The sequence below is a fragment of the Ostrea edulis genome, chromosome 7 (assembly GCF_947568905.1).
Source record: "Ostrea edulis chromosome 7, xbOstEdul1.1, whole genome shotgun sequence".
NCBI lineage: Eukaryota > Metazoa > Mollusca > Bivalvia > Ostreida > Ostreidae > Ostrea > Ostrea edulis.
The window spans coordinates 64,275,302-64,288,861 of record NC_079170.1 but is presented as its reverse complement, the minus strand read 5'-3'; the positions used below and the strand labels follow the sequence as shown (position 1 = coordinate 64,288,861).

Here is a 13,560-nt window from a genome sequence, read left to right as displayed (position 1 = left end):
TGAAAATCGTAGTAAATCGGCTGGTCAGTCATTTTAAACGGACGATACATGTAACTAGACGAGGCGGACTACGTTACCTCGTAAAAACTGTTTACTAAACAACAATTAATTTCTTCGAGAAACTGTCTTCATACACCGGCGTTATTATGTTCTTACAACAACAGCGAAAAACAATGTCCTTGCTGTATCTTATCATCAGTGGTAATTTCAAATCAAGTTTGTGTCAGAGCTGTTCGTAATCGCCATGTTTACTTTACAGGATTGTACATCTTAATCCTTCATATTTAACTTTTATCATACCCTAACAATGATAAAGAGCATACACACAGCTGTACGTGTGACTGTGGATTTAGCCTTAACTGCGAGAGAAAACGATGTTCAGCAATAAGAAAGAGAATTGAGTCCTATGTACAAGACGAATTCACACGTGAGTACAGTCTAGAATACAACCTCGTTTTGAACACCCCGAGCAGTGTCTCTCCTAATTCTGGGTTGGCAGTGGCACAGCTCAGAGGTCGCTGAATACAGATGTTGAAGATCTAATTGAAAATATGTTTCATACAATACACAATAAGATATTGTAAAGACGGGTGGATATAATTTAAAAATTATATTTAATTTCTTGAACTACATAACGTATGCATGACAGTATACATTGTAATAATAATAAAATAATAATACCATATTTATATAGCACCCTTTTCATACACTATATATGTACGCTCTAAGGTGCTTTACAATGCATATATACCTTTCTACAGAATGATTCTACACATAATATATAGAAAATAAATAAAACATTAAAAAGCAATGCTATAAAAGGCGTTATCACATGTAAACAGTCCGTAGCTGTACCTATCCTGATTGTACACATAAAACATGAAAACACAAGATACCATAAATATATTACATGTAGATAAGAATAAACATCAGTTTCAGGGCGTATTGAGATAATAATAATGATGAAATACACACACGCACACATAGCACATGTCTCGGTTATAATACATCAAAACATAGAATTTTTTATGAACTGTGAAGCTTCACATCAACACGTTAGCTTCAAAAAGCTTTCAAAAATGAATGTTAAATAGTCGTACTATATTATAACGATTCATACGCGCATTGTTCACACCTACCGTGCACTCATGAGGAAATGGCTTTCATTTCAATCTGTAAACGTACCAAAGACAAAAACTATTTTCTTTCGTCAGACCCCAACATTAGGAAATATTGAATATTCACAGAACTGTATGAGTTTTGAAACTTAACGATGATGTAATATGAACTACATGTATATGATTTATTGACGGAGATAACTTAATTCGAGTCTGTCTGTTTGTACTGATGTAATCTTCAGATCTTGTTAAAGAGACACTAAAGCTCATTTTGCGCAAAAATCATGAAATGACAATTTTCCCAGCGCTTTCTCAATTTGTGTTGCATTGTTAAATGTATGAACCTGCGAAAATAACACTTATCTAAAGTTTAAAATTCTCGTTTTAACGTAAAATTTAATACTTTTTGATGGCCTATACAAAACATTATTGAGTCTCCTCCTTTCGGTCTTCAGACGCATGCGCGTAGACAGTAAACAGTGCAGCGTGTCGTCCAGTGAGAGACAGTGTAGTGGATAGATCCAGAATTTTGACAGATTCTGAGAGAAAAGAGGTAAAAACAAAATGCGATAAAACTCGTACGTGAAATAAAATTTACTTTGGGATCAGTATATGACCGTTAGAAAACAAAGAGCTACATGTAGGTGAACGCATGTAACGCAGTGGCGGATCTAGGATTTCCGAAGGGGTGTGTGAAAGTCAAAGATTAGCATAAGTAATCGGCCATTCTGGGTGCATGATTTGGATTTCCACTCACAATTTGTGGTGAAAAAAGGGAGGGGGTCCTGCCCCCCCCTCCCCCGAAATCTACCATTGGGACTAGCCGCGAAGACTGTTTTAAAAGTAAGTGTCATTTTTATCTGAACGCGGCACGTGTTAGTTGTAAAAAATCGGTCAATAGGAACATGGAAAGGTTTCTGTTCAAATAATGATTTATATAATTACTTATCATAAGGAGCAGGGAATAATCTTATACTTGAAACGTGAGTGTGGACCCCCCTTAAAGGGGAATTTAAATAATATCCTACACAACACCCTTGCTGTCATTCAAAACCATGTGATGTAAATAACCATTCAAAAGTCCGAGTCAGCATGAAGGAACCTTTTTCCGAACGATCTTCAAAGTGCAGTTGAGAGTAAATTGATGCATCTCAATTGTACAAAATTGTCAGTATCGATATGATTTTTATAATTTTATCAATACGTGTTTTAACAAACACTTTATTAAAATGTGGACAATGAGCTGTAGTGTCTATTTAAGCTTTAGAAAGGATTTATTTTTACAATAAGAGTCTGTACCCCGTTAGGATGACCCCTTACTTCGTTCTTATGTCAACGGTGAAGAACACTGGGCTTCGTATGTTTTCAATTCTTTCCGAAATATATTTCAGATACTATCACTTGAGCTTTAGTAATGAATCTTGAAACGAAAAATCTTCATAATATAAGTCTATTACTGTTTCGGGTCAAATTTCCCCAATTGTAAAAACTATTTTCTTTATGATATTGCAAATGCTATTTCATACAAAAGCTTATTTAGGACCTATATAAATATATATATTTTTTAATTTGAAATAGCAAATTTCATAATTCGTTATTTGGAATATAATTCGATCTTTCAAATTTTAGAATTGGTTTCAACGGATTAAATTCTTATCGCGAATTTGTAAACCTTGTAATAAAGGATTTCATAATTTGAATATCGAATTAAGTTTGAAATAACGAATTCTGAAATCCGTTATGCCACATGTAGTATGAACTTGCTTCATTCGTTATAACAAATTTTATTAATTTCTATTGATCTTGCGACATCCTCGTTAATTGAAATTGATTTTTCTATTAATTACTCATTTTAAGGGATTGTATTTATTCGTTTTGGCAAATTAAATGCAAGTTGTTAAATTAAAAACAAAATCTACAATTTCAAAACTATTCAATGTATTCTTACTAATTCTGCATTTCTTTATTAAAAAATTATATACTAATTTGATATCAACCATTTTATAAAATGCTATATCGAATTTGACAATTTGATATAACTATTCCTAAAATTTGTGTTTTCAAATTTGATTGGTTAATACATTTTTTTTTAATTTGTTATGATATCAAATTAAAAGAGTTCGTTATAACAAACTTAATCCGTTATAACAAATTTAAAAGTTCGAAATAGCATACTAAATTGGTTGTAACGAGTTCTGAAATTCGTTATTTCAAATTCAAAAATATTTTTGATAGGTCTGAAATGGGGTGGCATAATTTCAGCTGTAGTAATCAAACTTTTACTACATTCCATTGACCATCTCTTTACACATCACCATTTTGGCTTTAATTCACCTTCCATTGATTTCGCTGTCTTCCACTGTATTATAGAGAGAGAATTGAAATTCTGGGTTCATCGCACTGGACCGTTTTGGGTTGGACGAGACTGCGCTGTTGCGAGTTCCCATCTAATTTGATTGGCCGATAAAAATGTATATAAAATGTATTGTAAATTATTTTAAGTTGTATCTTGTTTTGAAAAGCACGCGTTCGGAAAGTACACTTTTATTCTGCTCTTTCATTACCGACAGAATGGATGGCAATTGATATTGCTATTGTATTTTGATATAGCATTATCACAATATATATCAATTAGTAATTAAAGTGTAAATTCTCGCCGACCACACAATGTTGAATCAATATTGGGCCAAATAGGTCAGAGTCAGTGTGATATATTACTTATCGTACGGGAGGATAAAACACACTTAACCCCTAACCCTTGTATTTATACCGCGACGTATGGTCACTTATCGGTCAAACGGATACTCTAATCAAGCACTCGGGATATTATTTAATGTAAAACACTTCAATGACTATAATCAAGCACTCGGGATAGTATTCAATGTAAAACACTTCAATGACTATAATCAAGCACTCGGGATAGTATTTAATGTAAACACTTCAATGACTATAATCAAGCACTCGGGATAGTATTTAATGTAAACACGTCAATGACTATAATCAAGCACTTGGGATAGTATTTAATGTAAAACAGATTTGGCACCCAGAATAGTTTACTAGTTTAGCTTATACCTTGTACCCCCCCCCCCCCCCTCTAAAACCTGATTCGTCATATCATTAGATACTTCAATGATTATTCAGTCACAAAAACTAAGCTAAGGAATGCCATATTTTATTTCTTTCACATGGATGTTTCAATCTTAAAATTGTTGAATATATAACTTATCTTAATCTGAAATATTTGACGTCTAAGAAGAACCAGAGGATAGATAAATATTTGTATGGGGCGGATCTATGAACTTTTGAAAGAGGGGGGGGGTCCACCTTCAAAATGCGTGACTTTTACACTTTATAGCAAAATGTTCATACGAAAGAGGGGGAGGGGGGATCCGACCAGCCCCCCCCCCCCCCCCCCCCCCCCCCCTGGATCCACCATTGTTTGTATCAAGTATCAAGTTGTAAAATATTTTTTATCATTTCAGGCTCAGTTATGGCTGTGAAGTCCCTAAGATCTAACTGAAAACAAACTTAGCGGTATGAAATCAATTTCAGGTATATTCTGTTCAAGGGCAAATTACTTCATCAGTTAGACAGACCCAATCAAGTTACCCAGAGCTATAGTTCCTTACACTCACATTAACGTGAGAGCAAGGGATGATAACTCTGGGTAGAGATTGCAGTTAGACCCTGTACAACCCAAGATGTCTCGGATAAAAGTATAGATGTTATAGAAAACAAATTACATATGGATCTTAAGAAGACTTTGGAATGGATGGATAAAAACAAACTTACAATCAATCTCAAGAAAACGCAGCGCATGATAATTGGTACAGAAAAAAGATTAAGAAATTGTAGAAAACTTTCGATAAAAGTGGACAATATCGCCATCGAAAATGTATCATGTGCAAAGCTACTTGGTGTTTATATTGACAGATGTCTCACGTGGTCTGAACATGTTGAAATTTTAACCAAAAACTTGCAAGCAAAATAGGTGTGTTATCTAGATTACGTTCATTCTTGTCAACTGAATTATTACTGAAAATTTTTAATACAATTGTTTTTCCTCATTTTAACTACTGTTGTACTGTTTGGGCCAATATAAAAAACAAGGACGGTCTTGACAAATTATGCAAACTTCAAAAGCGAGTTGCTAGAGTGATTTTAAATAGAAATTTTTATACACGTACAACAGAAATGATGCAACAACTTAAATGGATGCCTCTGTCAGACTACTTTGTATATAGAACTATCATTCTTGTCTTTAACGTTTTACATGGTCTAATCCCCGATTATCTAGATGTTTTTCATTATGTTCATGAAATTAGCAGTAGATCTACCAGTTTAAGTCAAAGTAATTCATTATACATGTATATCCAGAGAGCAAAGACACAATATTTTAGAAGATCTTTTACAATTTACGGTTCGCAGTTACGAAATAATATGCCAGAATTTTTAAAATATTACCCATCATTGGAAACTTTTAAATCCGCTTATCTTTGAATTTTTTTTCATTCGGGAAATTAAAACCATATAGATTTGTTCTTGATTATTTTCAGTTATTGTATCTGTATAATACTGCTGTCTGTATATATGTTTTCAGGACCACACTGTAAACTAGTTCTAAACTAATTGTGCTATCCTGTTTAAATAAAGGACATTATTATTATTGAAACCACCCTGCCAATATTGCTATTACAACAAAATATAATTAAGTGGGGTTTACTGAAACTAATCAAAGTTTATATTATAGTATAACGTCAATCTATTCGAGATATAATCATTGTTGATTTTTTTATTGATAATGAGAGAAAGCAAAAGTGAGCAAGCTCACATACCCCACGCTCCAACATTGTTTGACAATGCCTCACATAATGAATGGTAATGCTACACGTACGCATTACTGCTAGAACAGGCTTGAAATTCTAAGTTCAAAACGGGCATAACTCCCAGAAAAAATTATTGAATCAGAATTTTCTGGGAATGTACACATCTACACAATGTGTCCTTATTAGCTAGTCTACAAAGTTTCACGAAATTCTGTGGAGCGGTCTCAGAGGAGTTGCGCTGACAAGAAAAGGACAGACGGGCTGAAATTCTAAGTTCAAAAGGGGCATAGCTCCAAGAAAAATTATTGAATCAGAATTTCTTGGCAATATGCGCATCTGAAGTGTGTTCTTATTAACTGCAAGTTGAGTGGTCTTAGAGGAGTTGCACTGACAAGAACAGGGCAGATGGGCTCGAAATTTGCGCTGACAAGAACAGGACAGATGGGCTCCATATTTTAAGTTCAAAATGGGCATATCTCTCAGAAGAATTATTGAATCAGAATTTCCTGAGAATATGAATATTACACAGTGTGATTTTATGAACTACAAAGTTTCACGAAATTCTGTTGAGCGGTCTCAGAGGAGTTGCGCTGACAAGAAAGGGACTGACGGACTGGCAGACGGGACAAAAACATTAGTGTACCCTCCGCAACTTTGTTGCGTGGGGTATAATAATTCAAAGTGGCAAAAGTTGGTCTAGGAATACTTCATATTATTATTATTATTTTTTGTGAAGTGTGAATATAAGAAGAATGGCGAGAATATTATTCACAACAATTTATTGAAATTAAAATAAAACATACATTGGTCATTTGATAAGTCTTTAATTCCCTGTGCAGTGTAATAATAACATAGTTTCAGAATACTTGCAGAAAGCACTGGAACTGTTTTTGTCAGTTGATTTTAATTTGATTTCTTTTTTTTTATTTGAAGGTACTGGTGTAGCCGAGGCGACGAGAAATACAATCAGCATTAGTTCCGTTAACGGTAATGGTCAATGCAATGTCTCTCCAACGAATTCAGAAGTTAATATTCTACATTTTGTATGTTCACATGCAATATCAATGTATTGTCTACAATAGAAAACTACTTGTATGTTAGAATGTAATATGCTTTCAACACAAACAACCGTGGTAGCAAAACTGATCAACGCGGACCTAAAAAGAAAGGGATGAAATTATGAACTCTTTTTTTTTTCCTTCTTCGTTTTTGGAATATTGACATTTGTACTCTACACGCAACTTCCGGTCAAGAAACAGCAAGACGATTAACATGTTCGGACTTGGATAAGATACCATTTTACTGTAATATTATTTATTGCAGTCTATGAATAATATAACACATCTAATCATCTATAAGGAATATTGAAGGTACGTCTGTAAACCTGCCGTTCTCGCGGGGAGAATCATTACTGATATTTGCGAACAAGAAACATTCCAGAAATCCGCGAGCGAGACAAATGCTTGCTCAGATTACATGACAGCTTTGACTATGTTGAGAGAATGATTCCTACCGATAGTTCCGGAATAAACATGTCCACAACAGCAAGTATTACATATAAATGCTCTTGTATCAACTTACATTAGTTGTTTTTTTTTTTTATTTATTTCATGGGGGTGGGGGGTGTCTGTTACTGATACATGTATATGGGTATAGAGCGAAGTTTCCCTTTGTTTTCCCGCATATCTCAGTACAGGTAGAAAAGTTATCTGTCCTTTATTATGGTTCATATATTGACTTTCAATGGATATTATACTTTCATTGGATATATCTATTACTATTAGCTATTACTAAATTAATTCAAATTTATTGAACCCAGAACTTTCTTCCTGAACTTTCCTTGCATATCTTATTTCAATTACATGTATAAAGAGTAGATATCTAGGTTGATGAGGTAACATTTTACCAGCGTAACTATAGGTGTACCACGTGGCGTGAAAAATAAAATCACCGATAAAATATTTGTTATAGACAATGAATATGTGCGTTTATACATGTATTACACTCGAGTAAAGCTGTTGTATGTATACTCATCTTCGATGCAATTTGATTTTCGCTAATTTCGCTATAATTCAGAACCGTAAGATGAAATATATAGTGAATATAAGCTAGTTGTAACATTAAATGAGAGAGAGAGAGAGAGAGAGAGAGAGAGAGAGAGAGAGTTTAGTTATATACACAGTACTATTACAACAATTGGTAAAACATTTTATCAGTATTCATTCTTTTTTCTCTGTAGTCGTCCTGTCGATCCTAGAATGTACATTGTTCAGCGCTATACAATTTGGCTGGAGTTCCTTGGTGTTTGTTTACAAATCGATAGGACTATACCGGAATCTGTGTCCTAGAAATGGTACCATGGAAATATCACAGACATGTACAGAACAAGAGAAACGCCTAAATATGTTTTTCAGTGTTTCTCTTACCAGTTTCGTTTTTCTGGGAATTATAATTGGACTCCTACACAAGAAACTAGGAACAACCAGAGCTAGGGTAATTTTCATGTAAGTGTAGTTTCTAACAAGCTGATGACGTATATATCACATTAGAGAAGTAGGCTGTGTAAAATATCAAAAAGTTAAGTAGTAGATTTCATAAGACGACCGGACGTCCAATGATTTGGTTGCAAAGTAACCCAAGCATATATAAAGAATTGTAATGGGATCTGAATTCTAGATACATTTATTCCCGACTCAATGAAAGGTGAAGATAACGAACTGTGAACAATCTCATAAATCTATGTTTTTACACCTGGAGCATGCTATTCTTATACTTTTCTGGTTAGCGTATATTCCCACTCGATGTCAATAAATCTTTATCACAATCTACATGTGACGTCATTCAATTGTTAAAGCGCTCCATTATTGATACAGCTTGGAAAGTTTCAGACAATTACTTAGTAATCTTCTGTTGATTTCAATTTCATCATTGTTTTAATGTACAAATTACCCCTTAATGCCCCTCTGTCACCATTAAGCTTTTACTAACAAAATATCTTAACAAATTTCAAATTAAAACCCAAAGTCACAGAAGGAATTCGAACCTAAGACCTCTCACATGGGGGTCAATGGGGTTGCTGACAATCGTTGGAAAAATTAACCACTAGATGTTTTACATGACAAAACTCTATACTGGTATCATTTTTATGATTTATACACCGATTTGACTACGGATTACTCCGTTTACCCAATCGAGATACATGTATACGGTTCACGGCGGGTGTGACCGTCAATAAAGGATGCTTACTCCTCCTGCGCATCTCATCCCACTCCTGGTATATCCATGGTTCCGTGTTTGCCCTACTCTTAATTTTGTATTCTTTATAGGAATTATGAGATCGATCACTATTCATTATCTTTCCATGATATGTTTAATCATATATTTATAATTCATAGGTAAATCTCTATATCCAATATAAGTAATTTTTTGTTAAATTCAAACTGTGGATTTTAAGTAGGTCAATATCTTCGTACCTATCAATTCCTTAAAAGCATTTGACCACGGCCCTTCGGGGCCTAGGCTCCATTACATTTATACTGGAGGCCCGTGGGCCACATCACTCACATGAGCCACCTTGACCCATATCTGAAGACTTTTCATATATATTTGCATGTAAAACCTTAGTCCCTATTGTGGGCCCTACTTACCCCTGGAGGCCATGATTTTTACAAACTTGAATCTGCACTATGTCAGAAAGCTTTCATGTAAATGTAAACGTCTTACCCTACCCTAATTTTGCGATTTTGTGATTATCTCCCCTTTTAATGGGTCATGGCCCTTCATTTGAACAAACTTGAAAGCCCCTCACGCAAGAATGTTCTGTGCCAAGTTTGGTTGAAATTGATCCAGTGGTTCTGGAGCAGAAGATGAAAATGTGAAAAGACGCCTACACCGACGACGACAGACAGTGGGCAAATTCTTATCAGAAAAGCTCAGGTGAGCTAAAAATGGGGAGGTACTCCGATATCAACCAATACACAATCCCCAATACATACATGTGCATGTATGATACAGGAATGATCACGCTATGATATATAGTAAGTGTAGCCGGGTTTGATGAATTTTTGGCGTCTCTTTGTTAGTTCTATAAAATTTGTATACTGGTAATCAGGTATATTGCAAGTTAATGTAACAGAGACTTATCGAATATCGAATGTGATACAAAAAAAACCCATACAAAATGCCCTTAGATAGGGATGTATGTGATTCTGAAAATGTTGGTGATTTATCAGCAATTTCATATTTAGTCATTTTCTGTAACTGTTGACTGCGAATCCGTAAATCTGCACTCAATAGAGATCGGTACGTTAAAAAGATTTGAGAAACCACATGAACTTAATGTGATAGCTTCTAATGATTAATAATTATAACATTTATCTACATTTTCTGAAATTTCTAAGGATATATGTAGGAATTCATCAGAACTGGACTTGGATTTCACGAATAAGACTTGGGTCAATAAACAAGATAGGGCTTAGAGAATTTTGTTCTAGAATTTATTTTCCAAATTTAATTTTAAGGAATGTTGGAGTAGTATTTTTGTTATAGGTAACTACTGACTAAGACCAAATATATAGGATAAATCTGAGAGTGGAACGCGTACGATTTTAACACTTGCGTCTCATTTTAAACCAGGGCATGTTAATGCTTTATCAAGAAACCAATACTGTAATTTGGAATTGTGGAAAAGAAATGGATGATCATTAATTTGAAATCAACCATTCATTATTGTGAGATTTTTTGGTATATTCTTGGAATTTAAATGTGGAATAGTGATTGGTCCTTCGCTAAACACTCGGCTTTGGAAGTGAAAATCACGGGTATTTCGGATATGACCGTCAAAGCGGAAGTTACGTGTCACGACAGGAGTTGATATGCTAACTGCTACAATCCTGGGAGCTAAGAAATGCATAGGTTCAACGGTTACAGCTCAGGATAAAAAAGACATACAGGGAAGAAAGAAAGTCAAATTCTTGGTACATTTGCATATATATCACCTTTCTTTAGCCTAAGGTATTTTTGGCGTACATATATATGTATTTTTCAAATTTTGATTTCGTATCTATACAGGGAGTTATGTAGGGTCTGCAGGGGGCCGAAATAAGGCCCCATTCCCAATGCTAAAAAGCAGGTATTTTTCTCAATTTTTGTTTTGAAATTTCCAAACAATTAAAACAAATCAAGCAGGGTAGCCAAATCGTTCATAAATCCTCTTCTCAGGCCAAACAAATTACAATTTTTGCTTCAAAATTGTTAAGCAAACCTAATATTTTGGTCTCTGTTTATTTGAAAGTCAGAAGGAGCCCAATTATACCTTAAAGTACTCTGAATTGGGGTTTTCCCTATTTCTTTGCATGAAACATTTTCCCCAATTTCAAGCAAATGTCGCTATTTTTCCCAATTGGAAAGACCTTGGCCCTTGAAATCAAGACCTCGAAAAAACACTGTTATTAATAATAATTTATCATAGATACTACAATCTTGAAATCAACCTTCAAAGTAGACTTAAACAGTTCCCTTATTTAAGCACAGATTTTGACCACATTTAGGCTTTGAAGTCCTTAAAATGAATCAAAGGAATACAATACATTTACAAACGCAGCACCACACTTTTTTAGTATTACTAATATGCAAATATTGCATGTACAGTGTAGTTGAACTTGAGGGTAACATTGAAAATCTTCATCCCGAGAAAGCCATTGTCTACCGAGGTGTAGCCGAGGTTGATAATGGTTTATCTAGGTGTGAAAATTTCCAATGCTACCCTTAACTATATGCAATATTAGTTTTATTATACTGTATTTTACGTAAACAACAAAACAGGGAAAAAAACAACTTGCGTCTGTTGACATTTGATCAATCACTATCATGTGATGTTTTGTATATCAGTGCGGGTATTCATGTTTATTACAAACGCTCGAACGACGTCGTTTAACAATCTATGACGAGCCGTAGGCGCATAAATTGATGCATAATATCATCCGTTGTAAAGTAACGTTACCCGTTGATAGATACAAACAGCCTGAAACGTGTGATTTCTATTCTCAGAGGGAAATATTAAAGATCTATTTTGTTTCAAATGCTTCTCGACCAATCAGATTCGAGTATTTTACGTGAAAGTATGATAAAACAAAACATCGTTAATTCCTAATGAATTTTTGGGGGGTCATTATCGTCTTCCAAGGAAAACGACGTGTATAATTGAAGTTTTGTACAGTCTTTGGACAAATTGAATGCACTTCCTCTTCTTTGTGATTAGTAGAAAATGCATGGTGTGAAAGTTCTAGTTTATTTCATTGATTGAAACACAAGGGATATAATTTGCTGGTGATCTAATTTACGTAAGATTTAACAATTCTATAAGGTTTCCAATCTTAAGAAAAAGAGAGAAAACGAAGTAACGGAAATTGTAATGTAATCAAGGTGACACTTTAATCTTATTCATAGCAACTATTGAAAACATTTCTATAATTCAATAATAGATGACACAAATGGTCTTATTTGCACGCAAACTTTTCCAGAGAAAATTTAGGCAATTTAAAGTTATCTAATGGTATATTTTGTTTCTTGCTGTGTGAAAAATTAAGACGGTAATCATTTTATTATTGCAGCATTGAAACAAAAACAAAAAACCAAAAAATAAAACAATCCAGACTACACTACATTTAACAATGAAGTGATTTTTGCTCCTAAAATATTATCCTAACTTCATTGTAGATGCATTTATCCATGCGGCCTAGTTTTGTTGAGTTACACGAACAGTGGTAATTGAACGTCTCTCTCTCTCTCTCTCTCTCTCTCTCTCTCTCTCTCATAAAATCAACATGTTTATGATTACTGGTGAAGTGTATCGATTTCTTTCATTTCTATTTTACAAGTTTTAAATTTTTCCCTTAGATATTCCATGGATGTTCTTCCCGGGTCTCACACTGGTAGGACTAAGTGGTCAGGCTTTAATCGTCACAGACATGCACGTAAATATTTCTTTTTACAACCCCTAAGCAGTAACTGTAGAAATTCAGCATAATCTAATCTATGCGATACCTTTCCCCTTAACTTACCGCATGGCTAAGCGAGACAAAGTCTATTTGCTTAGTGAACCTGATATATTCCAATAAACGGTCAGTAACAAACCAAATGAAAATATCTAGAAAGATCTTTCGATGACCTCGAGCTGCATTAAGCTGAATATATAATGAGTCCATTTTCCATTTCACTAAACTAACGCTAAGCTACTGGATTTGTCCGGACACACAACCCTTGAAGTAAGGCTTAAACCCTTGCTAGAAAGGCTTAGCGTCTCAGAAAGGTAGCAGTTGCGGTTTCTTTAGCGTGCCAAAGCCTGCCGTGACACGGGACCTCCGTTTTAAAGCCATATCCGAAAAACCCGTGATCACCGTGGACCATCGTGAAAGGATTCAGTAACGTACGGGTTCCAGACAGTTGGAGCGATCGGCCCATTTATTTTTCTTTGTCTAAAACACATACCGCACGGAAGGCACAGACGTTTTACATGTATTACATGTAAAAGAAACAGAATATGTCCCATACCTTGAATGAAAGTTGTTACTTTTCTCAAATACTCGTGTTTAATACCGAGTGCCTAAGACAATTCG

At 34.6% G+C, this 13,560-nt stretch overlaps 1 protein-coding gene across 1 annotated transcript in view; it reads left to right on the top strand.

Moving 5' to 3' along the window:
• The first annotated feature begins 296 nt into the window (after nucleotides 1-296).
• The window catches only part of LOC125656247 (equilibrative nucleobase transporter 1-like), a 34,208-nt gene continuing 20,944 nt past the window's right edge, over nucleotides 297-13,560 (top strand). The window contains exons 1-6 of the mRNA XM_048886862.2: nucleotides 297-427; nucleotides 4,601-4,670; nucleotides 6,878-6,931; nucleotides 8,184-8,448; nucleotides 12,662-12,708; nucleotides 12,842-12,918. Coding sequence (XP_048742819.2) covers nucleotides 4,655-4,670; nucleotides 6,878-6,931; nucleotides 8,184-8,448; nucleotides 12,662-12,708; nucleotides 12,842-12,918 — 459 coding nt within the window. The 5' untranslated portion in view covers nucleotides 297-427; nucleotides 4,601-4,654. The remainder of the gene's footprint in view (nucleotides 428-4,600; nucleotides 4,671-6,877; nucleotides 6,932-8,183; nucleotides 8,449-12,661; nucleotides 12,709-12,841; nucleotides 12,919-13,560) is intronic.